At 55.7% G+C, this 19,459-nt stretch overlaps 1 protein-coding gene across 1 annotated transcript in view; it reads right to left on the bottom strand.

The window, feature by feature from the left end:
* Window positions 1–3,391: 3,391 nt before the first annotated feature.
* The window catches only part of AKT2 (v-akt murine thymoma viral oncogene homolog 2), a 43,837-nt gene continuing 27,769 nt past the window's right edge, over window positions 3,392–19,459 (bottom strand). The window contains exons 5-14 of the mRNA XM_011983902.1: window positions 12,196–12,349; window positions 11,598–11,729; window positions 9,696–9,761; window positions 8,633–8,701; window positions 7,695–7,817; window positions 5,988–6,116; window positions 5,618–5,832; window positions 4,968–5,055; window positions 4,749–4,851; window positions 3,392–3,648 (exon numbers count right to left, since the gene is read on the bottom strand). Of these exons, the coding sequence (XP_011839292.1) occupies window positions 3,569–3,648; window positions 4,749–4,851; window positions 4,968–5,055; window positions 5,618–5,832; window positions 5,988–6,116; window positions 7,695–7,817; window positions 8,633–8,701; window positions 9,696–9,761; window positions 11,598–11,729; window positions 12,196–12,349 (1,159 nt within the window). The 3' untranslated portion in view covers window positions 3,392–3,568. The remainder of the gene's footprint in view (window positions 3,649–4,748; window positions 4,852–4,967; window positions 5,056–5,617; window positions 5,833–5,987; window positions 6,117–7,694; window positions 7,818–8,632; window positions 8,702–9,695; window positions 9,762–11,597; window positions 11,730–12,195; window positions 12,350–19,459) is intronic.

The following is a 19,459-nucleotide window of genomic DNA, read 5'->3' as shown; positions in this document are numbered from 1 at the left end:
TTTATTACAGGACTGCTGGTAGCACCAAATGAAACCAAGTCAATTCCTTTTAACAGGGCGGCTGAACCGGTTGAGGAGTCTACCCTGAGGAAGCAGCTGGAAAGTCTGAGTTCCCCAAATGCAGCAGCTAAAAGGGAATCTCACTGCTACCCCTGACTCAACACAGTTATCAATGCACACAGGGCAGCCCCCAGAGGCTTCACATTAACTGGAAAAGATGATGCAAAAAGAGCAGGAAACTACCAATTTATTATGCTGTGTCCATTTGCACAGAGGTAATCAGCACCAAAGTGAGTACTCAAGGTCCTGAGACCTTGGGTGAATTTACTTTCTTATACTCCTGCTTTGCTGTCTTTTTTAATGGCATGTATCATGTTTTTTTTTTTTTTTCTAGAGACACGGTCTCACTGTCCCAGGCTGCAGTGCAGTGTCGCAATCACAGCTCACTGCAGCCTCAAACTCCTGGGCTCAAGTGATCTTCCCACCTCAGCCTTCCAAGTCAGCTGGGATGACAGGCATGCACCACCATGCCCAGCTAATTTTTGTATTTTTTGTAGAGATGAGGGTCTCCCCATGTTGCCCAGGCTGGTCTCAAACCCCTGGGCTCAAGAGAGCCGTCCGCCTCGGCCTCTGAAAGTGCTGGGATTACAGGCGTGAACCATTGTGCCCAGTCTACTGTTCTTTATATACAAAAAAGAACTTGTGAAATTTTTAAAATGTACATTGCAAAAGACGATTATTCTACTCAAAATTTATTTGGTAAGATTTTATTAAGACTCTAAGTTCAAACACCCTCCTTGGGAAAAGCTCTATAGGATAACCACATGTGCTCAACTATGGGGCCGGTTGCTGCAGCTGTGGGCCCCCATCCTGTGGAAGAGGAGAGAGCCACTAACAAGATGAGGTAGCCAGGCCTGTGCCCACACCAGACTTGCGTCACCGTGGTGTGAGCAGCAGCAACGTGGGTCAACTCGGGGCTGGGACGAGAAGGAAGAGTAAAAGGCCTCTCTTTATAGGCCTGCCTGCTTATGACCACCAGGGTAGACTTTTGTAATTAAATTAAGGTACACAGGACTTTAGAAAGACAAACTAAAAAACCCCAACCGAACACGAGTGTTAGCTGTAGCTAACTCTGATTTCTGTAAATTGGATCTTTTTCTGCTTATATTCACTTAAAATCTCAAAGACTCAACGGGTGTGAAGTGCTAACACCTTGTGGCAAAATCTCAAATTCATCTGTGCCAGGCCCTCTGCACAGCAGGGCTCAGCAGGGCAGGCCAAAGCTCTGGTCCCTGGTCCCTGGCTGGGGGGGGCGTGCTGTCCGGCCAGTGCCCGGCCATGTGGCCACGTGACTCAAGCATGGGAAGTGCAGGGGCCCAGACACAGCCAGGCTAAAGGGCAGCGCCTAGCGGAGAGCTGACCCCAAGCTGAACGGGGTTCCAACCAAACGCTCAGGAGCTCCCAGGAGACAGCAGCCACGCCACCATGAACACACCACTGGGTCTGTACTGGAATTTGGGGGCCTCGAGGCTTCCGGGTGGCAGCATAAATGGGGAGGTGGGGCAGGACAGGAATGCCCCCCTCTAAGGCTCGGCAGCCCTGCGGAATGAACCACTCCCTCACTCCGTGACAGCACAGGCACCTCCTCATTCTGGACTACCCAGATCTTCCAGCCCTGTCCCTCCACCCCACCTCTCTTAGCTTCAGCAGCACTGAGGGCCTGGAGAGGTCTCTGTCCACCACAGCCCCACAAGCGTGGAGCCTCCCCACACCCCTCAGCCCCACAGCGCCAGCTGCACCCACCCTCTCCAGCCTGAGCTCCTGCACACACCCCAGCTGCCCTGGCCCTGAGCTCCTTCTCACCTCCACGCCCCTGCTCAGCGCCCTGCTTGCTGAAGGGAGCGACTACTACAGGAGGAGCTGGGGCCCAGGGGTCCGACTCCATCACCAAGGCAAGGCCCAGAGTGGCTGGGCCGGCGTGAGTGCAGGCTGGGCCCTGGTCTGAAATGAGTGTCTTTATTGCTTGTACCGTACAAATATGAAGACGAGGAGAAAGGCCAGTAGGGACGGAGAACTGTCAGATAACGACATCGCACACAGAGGAAAAAGACCCTCACCCACCCGAACCAACCCCACCCTCCCCACCCTGCCATGAACTGCATCGTACAGGAGATGGGGTAGGGAGAGCAAACCCACAAAAGCTGAACTCCAAACACCCAGAGGTGTTGCTGCAGGGAGGGGAGGCGTGGGCAGGGCAGCTCATGGATCAAGGCGGGGCTCCTCCCACTAGGTCAGCACCCCTCCCCCACAGGATGAAATGCTCGGGCCAGGGATGGGGCCCAAGCCCACACACCACGCACACTGGAGGACACGCTGCCCTCACACACAACACACATGCACACACACCCACGTGTGCCTGCATCCCGCTGACACACGCAGTCCGAGGCACGCACAGGAGTCCCACAGCACTGACATGGACGTGCGTTCACGTTCAACCTTAAGGCTGCAGAACATGGGGCCCTGGGGAGAGGGAGGGATGAGGGGGCCTAGGAGTCTCCCTTCTCAGAGGCCCCCCACCCCAATAGCTACCGGAGATGCCCACCCCCACCCCTCCCTGACCAAGTCCATGCGGCCCAATACTGTCCGGTGTAAGATTGTAACAGCCGAGGCTGGTGCCCCTCCACCCCCGCTGAGAAGGGGGTGAGCCCAGCCCACAGCCCCCAATGGGGTTAGGCCAGGCCTGGGGTCCAGCAGGAGGTAAGGCCAGCTGGAAGGAAGCCCTAGTAAGGCACGGGGCTGGGAGGCAGGCAGGTTTGCCCCCAAATGTTCCTCCTGCCTCAATCCATAGGGTGAGGGCAGCTTGGTGGAGAGGAGACAGGACCAGGAGGCGGCACCCAGCCCGGCCCCTCCCGGTTCCCCATGGCGCAGATCCTGGGACCTGGCTCCATTCACCAGGGAGCAGCCCTAACCCCCAACCCTGCAGCTCCCAAGGGCCCCTGCCTGCCCCTGGACATTATTGCTTTTCTGCCCCCATGGGGGGACAGCAGGTGGGGGGTTGGACCGCCCCGTGCCTGGCCACTCCTAGCCTAGGCCACGGGGCCTGGAAGGCAGCACCACTGTCTGCCGGGTGTCGCGTCCCACCAGAAGGCAGCCTTCCTCTGGAAGCAGCAGCGCGGAGGCAGCCACCAGCACGACACCCGGGCCAGAAACTCAGGCAGGCCCCGGGCGTCAGGCTTCACCCCTCACTGGGGCTTGTATAGATTAAAACCTGAATCTCTCCAACAGCCCAGGCCTGGGCGAGAGGTGGAGTATCCCAAAAGCGAGTCTGGGCACAAAGGTCAGGCTGGAGGCTGGAGGCAGGGGCTGCAGGGGCTGCAGGGGCTGCAGGGGCTGCAGGGGCTGCTGGGGTGCGTCTGGGAGGGGCCTGAAGAAGAACTGGAAAGGGGGTGAGGAGGTGGGGGTGGGGGTGGGGACACAAACCAAAAAGGCAAAGTAGAAACTTAGGGGGAAAAACCACCCGGCGGTGATGGCTGCGTGCGTGCGTGCGTCCTCTGCGTGGGCGGACTGCTCACTCGCGGATGCTGGCCGAGTAGGAGAACTGGGGGAAGTGGGTCCGCTGGTCCAGCTCCAGTAAGCCCAGGCTGTCATCTGAGGGCGGCGGAGGTGGATGGGGAGGACCGGTCAGGAGAGGGCCTGGGACACCTGCCCAGACTCCCTGGGGAAATGGCCCCAGCTGGCGGGGGCTGCCCACAGGACAGACAGGAAAGGCCCAGAAACCTCCCTCTGCAATGGAGCCCCTCAGCCACAGCTCCACTCCCCAAACCTGAGCCCCGGGCAGCCTCCCCTGGGAGTTTCCTGTGCCCTTGCCCATGCGCCCCACAGCTGGCAGGGCCTTCTGAGCCTCCCACTTTCTCTCTGTTCCATACACCACTACGCCAGGGTCCAGCCCAGAGCCCTGTCCTGGCCTGCCTCTCGTGCCCTCCCATCCATTCTCCACAGGCAGCCCAGGGGGCGGCTTTCTAAAGGCCTTCTTTAACCCTGTCCCTCTCTCTACGAAACCCTTCCCTGGTTGGCTCCCCCCATGTAAGCAGTCCCCACCCCTCCCAGTGGCCCCCAGACCCTTGCACTCCAGCCCCATGCCCTCTCTTCTTCCCGGCTGCTGCCTGTCCTTGGCTGTGCCATGCTTCTCCCATTGCTGGCATCCCACATGCCATTCCTCCCATTCCTCTGGCAGCTGACGTGTTTGCTTCCTCCTCCAGAAAGCCCTCCCTAACTGCAGGCCATGTCAGCTATTTCCTCTGGGATTCCCTAGTCCCTGGGCTCCCACAGCCTAGCCCTGACCACTCCAGGCCATCCACCCTACCTGGGCTGGGAGCTTTCCAGGGCAGGGCCCAGGGCTGGCTCAATCAGTGCTGTGTCCCCAGCATAGCCCAGCACCGGACTGGGTTCAGAGTAAGAATTCAAACAGCTGTAAAGCAGTGAACCCAGCCAGCCTCACAGACCTGGCTGTCTCCTGCCCTGAACCCCCGCACTGAGCTCCAGAATGTGCTGCAGCCAATGGCTCCTGGTGGCCTCACCAAGTCCAAAGAGGACCAACAGCAAAAGGACCTGAGAGCAGACCTTGGGGGAAACCTCCCAGACATGAAGCAGGGGCCTTCAAGGGCCTTCCTCGAGAAGTGGGTTAAGAGCAGACCCCATCCCTCCACCACCGGGACAGGCACACCAGCACGGGGGCCCCAGGCACTCACAGCGGTCGGGGGGTGTGATTGTGATGGACTGGGCGGTGAATTCATCATCAAAGTACCTTGTGTCGACCTCGGACGTAACCTGAGGTTTGAAGGGTGGCAGGAGCTACGGAGGAGAGGAGCTCAGGCTCAGGGACCTTGAGGCCAGGAGGCATCAACCAAGGTCAGCACGAGCGGGCCAGGCCCCTGAGGGTCCAGCTGGGGCAGGCAGTGGGGGCTCACCTTCTTCTGGACCACGTCCTGCCAGTTGATGCTGAGGAAGAACCTGTGCTCCATGACCTCCTTGGCATCGCTGGGCCCCCCACCAAGCCTGGGCAGAGATGGCCGTCAGCACCTGCCTCCCAGAGCGGCTGGGTTCGGGGAGACGGGCTTTCGGCACAGGCAGGCCCTGTATGGCCTTTAATGATTCTATCTTGACCACAAACCACCACTTCACAGGAGGAAACCGAGGCTCAGGGAGGGAGCTCACTTGCCCAGGGTCTGAGCCAGGGAGTCAGCAACCTGGACCCATGTGTCCTCACAGCCTGGCCTCACCCTTGAGTCCAGAAAGGGAGTTAGCAGGGCAGGCTCAGTTCCTATCCTGGCTCTGCCACATATGGTTTGGCGGCCCCAGCCAGGCCTAGGGATGCCCTGTTTCTCAGTGTCCCCATAAAAGTGTCCCCCATAAGGCAGTGTCAAGGATGGGCCTGCCCTGGGGGGAGCACTCCCTAAGTGCCACTGTGGACATTTTCAGGGGCTGTGTGGGGACAACACACACTGCGACCCCACAAGCGAGCACCATTGTGAACGCTGCCCCCTCCAGGCCGCAGGGACAGTGGCAGCAGGTGGCGCTGGGCTGGGCTGGACTGGACGGGGCCGATGCCAGCCCTCACCTCTGCTTGGGGTCCTTCTTAAGCAGCCCGGCAAGCAGGGACTTGGCCTCGGGGCTGAGCGTGCGCGGGAAGCGGATCTCTTCCATGAGGATGAGCTCGAAGAGGCGCTCGTGGTCCTGGTTGTAGAAAGGCAGGCGGCCGCACATCATCTCGTACATGACCACACCCAGCCCCCACCAGTCCACGGCCCGGCCATAGTCATTGTCCTCCAGCACCTGAGGATGGAGGGGAAATGAGGGCTGGGCCCGTGGCCCTGAGGCTGGCATCACAGTCCTGCCCTCAGGGCATCTGGGCTGGAAACACACAGGTCTGGGGGTTCCCCCTTCCCTTGGCCTCACATGTTCCTACTCCCCCCGCAAACCCCAGACACCTCAGGCGCCAGGTACTCCGGGGTCCCACAGAAGGTTTTCATGGTAGCCCCGTCACTGATGCCTTCTTTGCAGAGGCCAAAGTCAGTGATCTTGATGTGGCCGTCTTTGTCCAGCATGAGGTTTTCCAGCTGTTGCAAAAGTCAATGGATCTCAGGCGTGTGCTCCGAGGGGTTCCTGCTACCCCAGCCTTTCCTTCCAGGGAAAGATGCCAGGGGCTCCTGGACATCAACCCTCCCATGCCAGGCTGGGCCCAGCACACACAGCCTCACCCTCTGAGGCTCAGAGAGAGGCCAGACCCAACCCTCCCCACACCCTGGCCCACCCCCAGGGTACCTGGAAACAGCTGGGCAGGGAGAACCGAGAGCCAGGCCCTGTCCACCCACTGCCCCCACTGTCAGCTGCAGGTTCTTACGTTTGAACATGGGGGCACAAGCTTTCTTCTATTTTTTTTTTTCCTAGACTTTTTGTCTTTTAATTATGAAATATGCAGCCAGGCAAAGTGGCTCACACTTTGGGGAGCTTAGGCGGCAGGACTGCTTGAACCCAGGAGTTTGAGACCAGCCTGGGCAACACAGCAAGACCCCATCTCCATATTTTTTAATATGAAAAATAAATTAGCCAGGCATGGTGGCACACACCTATAGTCCCAGCTGCTTGCGAGGCTGAGATGGCATCTCCCCCTGGAAGGCCCTGTGTGCCCCTCCCAGTTACTGACCATCCCCCACAAGAATTAACCTCTACTTCCCGTCTGTACCACTGCACACAGACACACCTGTGAACTGTGGACTCACCTCCTCTGTGCGGCTTTCCCTCGACATTAGCCTATGAGATGCGTCCACACTGTCGCATGTCGCCGTAGCTCATTCCTAACTGCTGTGTGGCACCCCACTGTGCGAACACTCCACAGTGGGTCTGACCTCTCCTCACAGTGGGCACTTGGGTTGTTCCAGTTGGGGCTACAGTGAGTCCTGCTGCTGAGTGGGAGGCACACTTTCTAAGGTGAATGTGTGTCCCCACTTCTCTTGTGCACACACTGCCGAACTATCTTCTAAACTTGGCTGGGTGCGGTGGCTCACACCTGTAATCCCAGCACTTTGGGAGGCTGAGGTGGATGGATCACGAGGTCAGGAGTTTGAGACCAGCCTGGCCAACATGGTGCAACCCCATCTCTATTAAAAATACAAAAATTTGCTGGGCACGGTGGCGGGCACCTGTAATCCCAACTACTCAGGAGGCTGAGGAAGGACAATAGCTTGGACCCAGGAGACGGAGGTTGCAGTGAGTCGAGATCGCACCACTGCACTGAACAGAGCAGGACTCCTCATAAATAAATAAATATAAATAAATAAAGTAGGGATTGTGTCAGTTCACACTCCACTAGCGGCCTAGGAGCTGTCTCTTATACACATCTAGATGTGTATAAGAGACAGCCACTGCACTGAACAGAGCAGGACTCCTCATAAATAAATAAATATAAATAAATAAAGTAGGGATTGTGTCAGTTCACACTCCACTAGCGGCCTAGGAGTGCTCGTGGGAGGCTTGGAAAGGTCCCTACTTGGGGCCACTTGCTACAGAACCACCACCCTGGACCTTGGTGGGAAGCTTGGTGAATGAGGGCAGAAGGCCTCAGTCCCACCTCCCCAGTGTGAGTCCCATGTGGTGTGCGTGCCACAGGTCAGCCTGGTGCACACCCTGCCACTAACCTTGATGTCGCGGTACACCACGTCCCGCGAGTGCAAGTACTCAAGAGCCGAGACGATCTCTGCACCATAAAACCGGGCCCGCTCCTCCGTGAAGACACGCTCCCGGGACAGGTGGAAGAACAGCTGCAGGAGGAAGGAGTGAGGAGAGGAGGTCAGGCCCCAGCCTACCCACCTGCCCTCACCTTCCCAACCCCCTACCCCAGCCCAGTGATGTGGTGACACCTGTGTCATGAACCAGTAAGTGACAGCTACAGGGACCAAGCAAGGCACAGCGCAGAAGCTCACGAGTGACACAGACCTGGGGGTGAAGGGCGAGGGTCCACCAGGAGACACCCACAAGAGGGTATGACAGGGACATCCAAGACAGAGGAGGGAGGACAGCATGGAGGCAAAGAGAAGCACACGTCATGACCAAGTAACAATAGGCCGTGGGCAAGCCCAGATCGGACGGATGAGCAAACCTCCCATCCCAATACAGGCGTGCCAACCGCTGCACAGAGAAGGCGCGAGGCAAGCAGTGGGTGACAGAAGTGAGGTAACTCTGTGAGGGGGAGCTGAGTGGCTGCTGGAATCCACTTTGGAAGGACACGGGAACAGAGGGCTGCTAGGTTTTAACCCTTGGGAGCCTTTTCTGGGGCCTTTAAGACCATCCTTCCCAGTGCTGTTGCCCCACAGCCCTCTCCACACCTCTCTGGACTGGTGTGGACCTGACCCACCCACTCACTAGCTGTGTGAACCTGGGCAAGCCACTGAACCTCTCTGAGCCTCAGTGACCGCCCCCCAAAATGGAGATGATGCCGCCTGCCTCAAGGGAGAGGAGCACAAGATGACACTGAAATTTCCCTCCACCCTTCCATCTCACCCACAGCTCCTCTCCAACCCGCCCCACCCTAAAGAAGAAGGCCCCAGAGGGCAAAGCCAAGGCAGCCGCGGCTCACCTCGCCACCGTTGGCGTACTCCATCACGAAGCACAGGCGGTCGTGGGTCTGGAAGGCGTACTTCAGCGCCTGGTGGATGAAGGCAGCAGGGTAGGAGGTGGGAGGGAGGAGGACTCTGCTGAGCCACACCAGGGCAGGGCCCTGGCCCTGCTTATTCTGCACACATACACGCTGCCCTGGCTGGGGCCCCCGGGAATCAGCCAGATGGGGTTCACATACTGGCTGCACCTTTTGGGGCATTAAGTGAAGGCATGGCTCTGCGGGTAGGAAAGGGTTACATGCTGAACCATCTTGTCCTCTGCCTCCATCAGGCACAGCCAGGGGAAAACTAGAGCTGTACTGAGCAACCAGGGCTCTTGTTTTTACAGTAAAATGTGTTCAACTTACACACACAAGTGATGTCTGCTGTGGCTGGGAGTGGCAAAGGCTTGGGAGCCAACTTCAACAACAGGATGGACAGGGGTTCCCTCAGCTCATGACAACTCAACTATTCTGTTTTCTACACTGAGGTACCTCATAAGAGTTTTTTGAAAAAGTACTGTGGCTTAATAGGATACCTGGACAGCAACTGAGATAAAGAAATGATACATAAGCCATCCTTAATCTAATCCATTTAACTGGTGGCCACTGGCCTCGATGGAGACTGCAGCCCAAATAGGCATCTACTCAGTCCAAGCGGACAGACAACACAATGCTAACATATCTGCTTCTATGAGCATATCTGAAAACAAAAACAAAAACAAAATAATATTTCTACTTCAACCAGCTGGGCTAAGTGCCCTAACTCATAGAGACAGCAGCCATCAAATAATGTGTTATCTTCAGTTGGTTCAAGTGCTTATACGAAGCCACCATCTCTGAAGAAGCTGTCACCCTCCCACTCCCTGAGCCTGCTCACCCCCACACGTCTCGGTTCGGATGACTTGGCAGGGCGCAGCAACACCGTGCCCTGGCCGCCTGGCCTCCCCCAAGGCTGTGCTTTGTAGCAGAAGATTTGGGCTCTTTCTCTGAGCTCTGTCCAAAGGCTGGCCTCACACTGTCTGGGAAAGGGAGGGCAACTCACAGTGAGGAACGGGTGCCTGGTGTTCTGGAGGACCCGGCTCTCGGTGACTGTGTGAGCGACTTCATCCTGCAGACAGACTGCGGGTGAGAGGCTGGTGGGCAACACCATGCCTGCCCACCCCACCCCGACCCAGGAAGGGGAGCAAGGCCTTGTGAAATGCAATTCCATTCCTAGCCATAAATGCAGAAACAATCACAGGAGTGAAATGTGAATGCCTGCAAGCCCTCAGCAAATCACAGACCCAGACGAGGATCATCAGTGGCTCTCAAAGCCACAGGTGAAAAGTCAGCAGCAATGTCACAATGAAGGGACCAGGCTGCTAGGGGCAAGATACTTGTGATGTCCCTGCAGGGGAGACAAACAGACATCACAAGAGCCCCGAGGTGCCACCACAGGCTGTGGGAAGCCCCACCTAGACAGCGCTCTTGCCCAAAGAAGGAACTGGGCCTAACGAAGCTCTAGACAGCAAAGCAGTGCTTCTTAGGGTGTGGTCCCCACACGGGGCACATCAGCACTGCCTGGGAACTGGCAGCAATGCAAATTCCTGGGACCTACCCCCAGGCCCACTGGGTCAGAAACTCAGGGTGGGCCCAGCGCTGTCTCACAAGCCCTCTGGGTGACTCTAATTCAGGTTCTAATTGACTGTACAGCAGAACCACCAGGAGAGGTTCCAAAAATCTGGAGCCACCTGCAGCAACTTCACACAGGCTCTCCCTGGGGCAAGTTGATCCCCAGGGGACACCTGAAAATGTCTAATGTCTTTTTTTTCTTTAGCTGGGGGTCTGGTTCTGTTGCCCAGGCTGGAGTGCAGTGGTGTGAACATGGGTCACTACAGCCTCAACTTCTGAGGCTCAACTGATCCTCCCACTTCAGCCTCCTGAGCAGCTGGGACTGCAGGTGCACGCCACTATGCCCGGCTAATTTATTTTTATAGAGACAGGGTCTCGCTTTGTTGCCCAGGCTGGTCAACGAGCCCAGTCCAGCGATCCTCCCACCTCAGCCTTCTAACGTGCTGGAATTACAAGCATACGCTGCAGCACCCAACCCAAAAGTCATTTTTGATTGTCACAACCTAGGGAGCTACTATTGGCTTTAGTGCGTAGAAGCCAGGGGTGCTGCTAAAACCCTACAATGCACAGGGCTGCCCCGACAGCACAGAACAATCTGTCCCAAAATGTCAACAGTGCTGAGGCTGAGGAATGCTGCCTTAGGCCCGATCACCACATCAGGAATGAACAGTTAATGTGACTGGCTCTGATGGCAGCAGCACGATTATATTCTTTACAGCCTTCATCTGTCAGGGCACGTGTTCAAGTGTGGATGAGTGAAGCGACGTGATGTCTAAGACAGGCCTCAGAGTAGTCCAGAATAAGAGAGGCAGGCAGAGCTAAGGAAACAAGGCTGGCTAAACGCTGATAACTGGTCAAACTGGACAGTGGCTACATGGGGGTCCGTAATATTTATTTTCTTTTTAAATTTTTGAATATCTTTGGAATCTTCCACTACAAAAACTTCAAATAAGGGAAAAAGTAGAATTCCATTCTTGGCCCGACCTCCAACTGGGATACCCTGAGCAGAGCCCTGGCCTCCCCAACAGACACGTCCTCACAGCCTCCCCAACAGGCCCTAGCCTCCCTTGACAGTACCTGCTGGGTGAGGCCCCCAGGCTCGCTCTCTCCACAGGCACCCCCAGCCCCTACCAGAGGGTGGAAGTGGGGACTCAGCAGCAAGGCCTGCTGCTCCTCTCTGGGCCTCAGGCTCCCCCTTTTCTGTCTGGAGGGAACTCGTGGGGGAAATAAGCCCACGGCAGCAGAAAGCGTGGGTAAGCGTCCAGGCCTCAGGGTCAGGCTCCAGACTGCAGCCCCCGCAGGGGCCAGCAAGCACAGTTCCCGGGGCACGCACCTTGGCAATGATGACTTCCTTCCGCAGGATCTTCATGGCGTAGTAGCGGCCAGTGGCCTTCTCCCGCACCAGGATGACTTTGCCAAAGGTTCCCTTGCCAAGGAGTTTGAGATAGTCGAAATCATTCATGGTCTGCCAGGGACAGGGAGAGTGGGGGCAGTCAGCGCCTGGCTCACGGCCCATGGGAGGAAATTTTAACAAAAGAAAGAGGAAAACCAAGACACTGTTGCCAAACGGCTTAGGCTGGAGCAGGAAGGGAGGCTCTGGGCAGCAACTGTGTGTTCTCAAGTGGCCTTCAGACCAGGCTCTGCGGGCACAGGGCCTTGGGAGGGCTGGGCTCTGACGTGGGGCTAGCCAGGTCTTCACCACCTCCCAAGACGAAGCTGCAGTGGGTCCACCTAGGGTTGCTCCCTCCCCCACGGGCACGGAGAAGACCCGAGGGCACCTGCCACCTGAAATCACCCCACCTTGCAGGGCAGCTCTGTTGTCTCTCAGCTGAGCCCCCTGAACTGTGTAGGGAAACCAAGGAGAGCACAGCCAGCAATGGGGGTGGGGGGCATCACAGGCTGGCAGCCCCACCCCTGCTTCCAGCACTTACCACTTTAGCCCGTGCCTTGCTGACCGCCACTTCCATCTCCTCGGCCGCGGAGGAGTCACTGGGGGAGCCACACTTGTAGTCCATGGGGTCCTCACCTGGGGCCCGCTGCTTGAGGCTGTTGGCAACCATCTGGATGGCCCGCATCCATTCCTCCCTATGCAGGGACACACGTGAGTCCCAGGAGCCAGGAGTCCTGGGCCTCAGAGTCAAAGGGCTGAGTGCCACCTCCCAGCCACCCCCTGCAACAGGCAAGCAAATGACCACATACCCATGGGAATTTGGGCAAGATCTGTCAGAACCAGAGAGAGCTGAAGGGACCTGAGTGAAACTCCACAGACCCCCGGCTGTGATGGTGAGGAGCGGGTAAGTGTGGAACGCAGGCCAGGCGCGGTGGCTCATGCCTGTAATCCCAGCACTTTGGGAGGCTGAGGCGGATGGATCACGAGGTCAGGAGTTCGAGACCAGCCTGGCCAACATGGCAAAACCCCGTCTCTACTAAAAATACAAAAATTAGCCGGGCATGGTGGCAGGCGCCTGTAATCCCAGCTACTCAAGAGGCTGAGGCAGGAGAATTGCTTGAACCCAGGAGGCAGAGGTTGCAGTGAGCACAGATCACGCCATTGTACTCCAGCCTTGTGACAGAGCAAGACTCCGTCTTAAAAAAAAAAAAAAAAAAAAAGTGGAATACAAAGAGAGATCACCAATTTCCCTAAAGTGACCTGGCCTGAGGGCCATCTGAAGCCAGGCAGCAGGCAAATGATCAAAAAGGAGTGACCCTCTCTTTTCACAGCCCCTTGAAAATGAGCCAGCACCCTGAGCCTTGAATGAGGGAGAGACGGGGCTCCTGTAAATTCTTCAGAACAAATGACAAGCTCCAGTTTATAAGTTACCAATGTTTTGTAAAGTTAAACCAAGAGTAAGCAGCAGCATTCATTAGCCAAAGGAGCCGAAGACATTATAAGGCAAGAGCTAGCCCGCAGGATCCCTGGAGGGGACAGTCTGCTGGGAGCAGGGAGTCTGCATGGCAGGGACAGAGGTCCTGGCAGCCCAGGGACGTAGAGGAGAGAAGCTGGTGGACAAGAAGCAGGTTCCAGCAGAAGGGAGTCTGGTTTAAAAACAGTCGACTAGAAGCTAAGTACTATGGCTCACACCTGTAATCCCAGCATTTTGGGAGGTCGAGGTGGGCCAAGTGCTTGAGCCCAAGCGTTCAAGACCAGCCTGGGCAACACAGCAAGACCCATCTCTAAAAAAGTTTTCAAAAAACAAAAATAAAAAATAAAAACAGGCCAGGTGCGATGGCTCACGCCTGTAATCCCAGCACTTTGGGAGGCCGAGGCGTAGGATCCCTTGAGGTCAGGAGTTTGAGACCAGCCTGGCCAACATAGTAAAACCCAGTCTCTACTAAAAATACAAAAAATTAGCCAGGTGTGGTGACATGCGCCTGTAGTCCCAGCTACTTGGGAGGCTGAGGCAGGAGAATCACTTGAACCCAGGAAGGGGAGGTTGCAGTGAGCCAAGATCGCACCATCGCACTCCAGCCTGGACAACAGTGTGAGACTCCATCTCAAAATAATAAATAATAATAATAAAAAAATAAACAACAAACTAGTTCTGTCACTCATGGTTTAGAACTTGCTGGGAAAGAACTGTCTTTGGGCCAGGCTTGGTGGCTCACACCTGCAATCCTGGCACTTTGGGAGACTGAGGTGGGAGGATGGCTTGCATCCAGAAGTTTGAGACCAGCCTAGGCAACACGGATACCCATTTTGTAGAGACCAAAGATAAAAAATTAGCCAGGTGTTGTGGTGGCACATGCCTGTGGTCTCAGCTACTCGGAGGCTGAGGTGGGAGAACTGCTTGAGCCCAGGAGGTGGAGGCTGCAGTGAGCCATGATCATGCCACTGCAATCAGCAAAAAAAAGGAAAGAATTTTCTTTGGATACTTACAAACTGTTCTGCCTAATAAGTGAAAATGACCAGAGACCAAAATGAAAAATATACTAGGCTGAATGACACCAAATTGTCCACATCCCCCATTTTTGACCACACCACAATTAGGTGTTTTCAACCCAATGCATTTTGAACCCTCTGTGTATTTTGCTTGTGTCTAGAAAATACCCACATGACCAATAGGAAAAATAAAATGTTTACTAATAATGAGAAAATTCAAAGAGTACAAGTAGGCAACTTCCCAAATCCCAGTGATTTAAATAAGCCACAGGGAGTACAGCCAGCCCTTCACACGCATCTTCCAGGGTGGCCCCCGCCCCAGGGCAAGTGTCACTGCTCCTGTGTTCCTGAGGCACTGGGGCACCCACCCAAGATCAGGCAGGGAACAAGTGGCTGGGATTGGGCTTCAAAATCCAAGCCGGGGCACCCTGCTGGGCTGTATTCCTCCCCAGTGTCGTTTCCTGGTGTACCACGCGAAACTACTTCTATTTCCATCCGTCCCACCATGCACCCTCTTCCACATTTTGACACTGCTGAAATGCAGGTGCATCTCACAGTTGGGGTCTGTCTTGATTTAACTGGGCACTCCTTTTTCTTGGCACTATATGAAATAAGGTGCCCCCCCAATGACAGCACCTTCGATTTGATGAAATATCACAGCAGTGTTTAAAACACAGGCTGTTGTAAGGTAGAATGCCTGTGAGGTATCTGTGCAATGAGACATTCTGCAGCTGGGGGAAAGACGGAGGCAGGTCTGTATGCTGACTTGGGATGACCTGAGACCTCTTAAGGAAAAAAGGAAGGTGCAGGGCCGGGTGAGGCAGCTCACTCCTGTAATCCCTGCAGTTTGGGAGGCAGAGGCTGGAGGATGGTTTGAGCCCAGGAATTCCAGACCAGCCTGGACAACACAGGAAGATCCCGCCTCTATGAAACATTTCAAAATGAAGGAAGGTGAAGAACAGTGTACAGTTCTGTGCTCCTGAGTTACAAAATAATGAACTTCTGCGGACACAAACTCACACAGGCACAAACATCTCCAACAGAGCAGTCACGATCCTGGAGCCCTGCCTGCCTCCAGGGAAGGGAACTGGGAGTCGAGGAAAAGGAACAGCCTCTAATAACACATGGGAAGCACTCGCTATCATCAACCACTCCCACTCCCACCCATTACAAAGGAGGAACTGAGGCACAGATTAAAAAACCGGATTCCAGAAAAACAGCAGTTGTTCCAGCCTTGGTAGCTGGAATCACAAAAGACACGCTGCCCTCCCCACCCACTCAGAGACTGGAGTCCCCACAACCCATCTCTGTCCACCCCATGGAGGCGGAGATTTCCACCTGCTTTGAACATGGTTCTGCACCCAGAACTCATGGTGGATACTCGGTAGATACTTGGGTAATGAAAGAGTGAGGCAGCCAAAGTCCAGGTGGTCCCAGAGCCAGAGCACAGCAAGGCCCAGCGCAGACCCGGGCAGAGCATACACTGAGCCTTGGTGCACACCCAGGCAGAGAGGTGTTGGCTTCTGCACTCCCTGGCCCAACGTCTCAAGCCAGTATTTCTCAACTTGCTTTAACCCATGCCCTCTTTGGAACAAATTATAGCCTAATTCCCAAACGCTACACTAATATTCCTGTTTTTAAAAAAAACAAAAAACAAAAAACGGGGGGGCGGGGGCACGGGGCAGAAGCCGACCCCACGACAGGTTTTTTTTTTCTTTTTTCTTTTTGGAGACAGTCTCGCTTTGTTGCCAGGCTGGAGTGCAGTGGCTCCCTGGTTGAAGCAATTCTCCTGCCTCAGCCTCCAGAGTAGCCAGAACTATAGGCACCCGTCACCATGCCCAGCTAATTTTTGTATTTTTAGTAGAGACAGGGTTTCACCATGTTGGCCAGGATGGTTTCGATCTCTTGACCTCATGATCTGCCCGCCTCAGCCTCCCAAAGTGCTGGGATTACAGGTGTGAGCCACCGTGCCCAGCCTTCCATGACATGCTTTATCAGACATAGTTGTCCTCTCACAAATTTTAAATTTTTTTAATGCTGACTCTGAGTAAATGATGGTGGATTGAGAAAAAAAAAAATCACAGATCTCCTAAGAGATACAGTGAATATATTAAAAAGGAAAATATGTCTTTCATATATAAAAATCTTGAGAGACTGTCACGTGAAGATGGCAGATTGCAGACTAAGATGTAAGCGTGGTATCATCTTTGTTTTCAAAGAGAGGGGTGGAGAGAACACAGATGGTCTTTCTGTGGAGAGAACCCGAATACATGAAAGACGGCACAGCCACACCACCAGCCCAGAAGCAGCTCTGGGAGGCTACTCCAGATGGGAATCAGGAGCACGGGCCCTGGAGCCACCCCAGCTGGGGCTCCAAGAGTGGCTCTGCCACCTGGACGAGCTCAGCCCTCCCAGCTCTCTTAGTCCCAACCAGGGCCTGGGGCTAAGAGGTTGGTGGACTGCGGGCACACAGCACCGCACACAGGGCTGGGCGGAAGGCACTCAACTTGGGGAGGGTGCCGAAGACACCTGCAGGGGCGGGCCTACCCCACCTACCCTGGCTCCCACTGCCCACCCTACAGAGAGCTCCAGAAACCACAGCGATGCAGGAGGTTATCTGGGAGTAACTGGAGCTCGCCTGCTGCCTGACAAGCCTCCGATCCAATTCTAACTGGATCAAAGTTGCAAGGTTGCAGCATTCGGAATTCCAGACGAAAAGCAAGGGCCTCTGTCCAGGATCCTTCTCAAGGGTTTGCAACATGGGGTCTGGGGCAAAGGGGAGCTCCCCCTGAAGCTGGGCCTCAAGTATCTTCTAGCCCCCAGAGGAGAGCCCTGGGGAAACCACGACTGTAAAAATAACAATACTGAATGGCCAGCTCCAGACACCACCTTGCTTGACTCTCAAGAGCACTGCAATTCTCAAGAGCCAGCATTTCTGCTGTGGGGACCCAGGCACACGGAGGTGGAGTCACCTGTGAAGGTCACACAGCAGGGACGTGGCAGAGCTGGGACTCACCTGTGCACAGCCTACTCCTCCTTAGCACCACCCGCCTGTCCCTGAGCCTCAGCGAAGCTGCTGAAAGCTACGTGAGACCCAGGAGGGTAAAGCAGGGGCCCTCTCTAGGCAAGGTTCGTGGGACCCAGCCAGGGAGCCCAGGGGCAAAGCGAAGGAAGAACTCTCCTCAGAAGTCATGATCTGCACCCGCCTTTCAGAGAGGGGCCCCCCAGCCCCGCCCCTCAACAGCAGTCCCACGAACACCTTCCACTTGCGGAGGCTAGTGCCACTGTGTGCTCTGCGGGAGGACTCCTGTCACCCTCCCGCAACCCTGTGTAGTAGGTACTGCCATTCACTTCATGCTAAACGACAAGACCGAAGCACAGAGAGGCTCATCTGCCCACCTACAGAAGCCAGGGACACAACCCAGGCACTTCTACCTCCAAGAGCACTTCTCCCATCGGTATTTTTCGGAACCTTCCCATCCTCATTTGGGCGCGGGGCCAGGGGAGGGACATGGGGGGAGCCACATTCGCCCTACCAACACTGGGAAGGGCACAGTACAGGGCGAGCCCAGGCTCTGGGCCAGGAGCTGTGGGGACCCTGCCGCCCAATGCGCTGCCTGCCTTCCACACCAGCTGGGGACCTCACAGTGGGTGAGAGGACAGCCTCTGGGGGATGGCCTGGGCGTGGATCCCAGCTCTGCCCCTTCCTGCAGGCCAACACAGGGCAGGCTGTATGCCCTTCCTGTGCCTCGGTGGGTGAGGCACTAGAGGGTCCTATCAGGGTGAAATGAGACCCTGGACATAAAAGTGCTGAGAGCAGTGCCCGGCACAGTGAGGTCTCAGAAGGCTGTCGTGAGAGTTCGCCCAGCCGGCCTGCAAATGTGAAGTGTTTCTGTGCACCAGGCTTGTTCAGGGCACTGAGGATGCAGCAGGGGACAAGCCCATCGGGGCTCCTGACCTGAAGGGGAAGACAAGTGTGTTGAAGCTCCAAGGTGGGAGCCAAACAGGGAGACTCCTTCTCAGAGGGCAGTCAGAGGAGGCCTGAGGAGGTGATCTTTAAACCAGGACCTGAACAATGGCCATCCCCAGTGCCTAGAACAGGCCCTTGGCACACAGCTGTGAAATAAATGAAATGGAGGGAAGGAGGCAGGGGATTGGGAGGGAAAGGAACCCAGGCAGAGGGAACTGTGTGGCGAAGACCTCAGGGCAGGAGCAAGCTGGGGTGTCTGTGGAAGGCGCACAGGTGCCAGAATGGCTGGAGCCAACAGGGGGGAGTGAAGGAGATGAGGACAGGGAGGAGGGCAAGCCCAGACCACTCCGGGCTCTACATGCCACCATGTTAGAGATCTCGGTCTTATCCTCAGCACCACAGGAAGTCGCTGAAGGGTTTTAGTCACGGGGGAACAGGCTCCGATTTCTGTTTGAAGTCAGTAGCTGCTGTGCGGGCTACAGACTGGGGGTAGTGAGAGGAGACCCCAGCATCCTCCACAAAAGAGATGCTGGTGGCAGAGGAGAGAGAGGTAAGAAAGGCACTGGCGCTGCGTGTGCCAAAGGCTGCCACGGGCAGGCCCTGCGCCAGTGCCTTCACGTTTACCTCCTCTCCTGAGCCTCCTAATAGCCAGGGAACTGAGCCCCACTGAGGGAGGGACGTGGCAGCTGGCCTGAATCCAGGGCCTGAACCCCAGCCCTGGGACATCCTGCGGGGCACCGCAGAGAGAAGCTCGGTGAAGCGGAGGTGGCAGGGCTGTCCTTCATGCACAAGCAAGTCCTCATCACTTCGGGAGTGACGGCTGACTGTGGGGACTCTCCCCTAACCATCACCTCCTTGACCTGGAGGGGCATTTACAGCTGGAGGGCATCTGGGGCCCTCTCTGTGTGCGGATAGCCTTCCTTGTGAGAATAAAATAAATTAATATATGTAAAGTCCTTGGAACAGGATCTAGCTCAGAGAATTTGTTTTAATTATTTTTTCTTCATCCAACAAACATTTACTGAACACCCATTTGTGTGCCAGATACATAAATAAATATAAATGCCCCACTTGGTGGACAGGTGCTGTGAAGAAAAGCACAGCTGGGGAAGGGCAAGGGAGTGAAGGGAGGCAGGGCAGGACGCACCGGGGCGGCGGCACTGGGGCAGAGACCTCGTGGACTCGGGGAGAGCTGTGATGGCATCTCGGGAAAGAAGGCCTTAGACAAACGCCACAGCAAGTGCTGAGGCCCTCGGGCAAGAGATGTGCTGGGCATGTTTAAGGAACAGCAAGGAGACATGCGGCTAAGTGAGAGTGCCTGTGGTAGGAAACGCTTCTGGAGAGG

Source organism: Mandrillus leucophaeus, unplaced genomic scaffold (genome assembly GCF_000951045.1).
Source record: "Mandrillus leucophaeus isolate KB7577 unplaced genomic scaffold, Mleu.le_1.0 Scaffold106, whole genome shotgun sequence".
NCBI classification, from domain to species: Eukaryota; Metazoa; Chordata; class Mammalia; order Primates; family Cercopithecidae; genus Mandrillus; species Mandrillus leucophaeus.
Note: the sequence above shows the minus strand (reverse complement) of the source record. Positions and strands in the feature narration are given on the sequence as shown.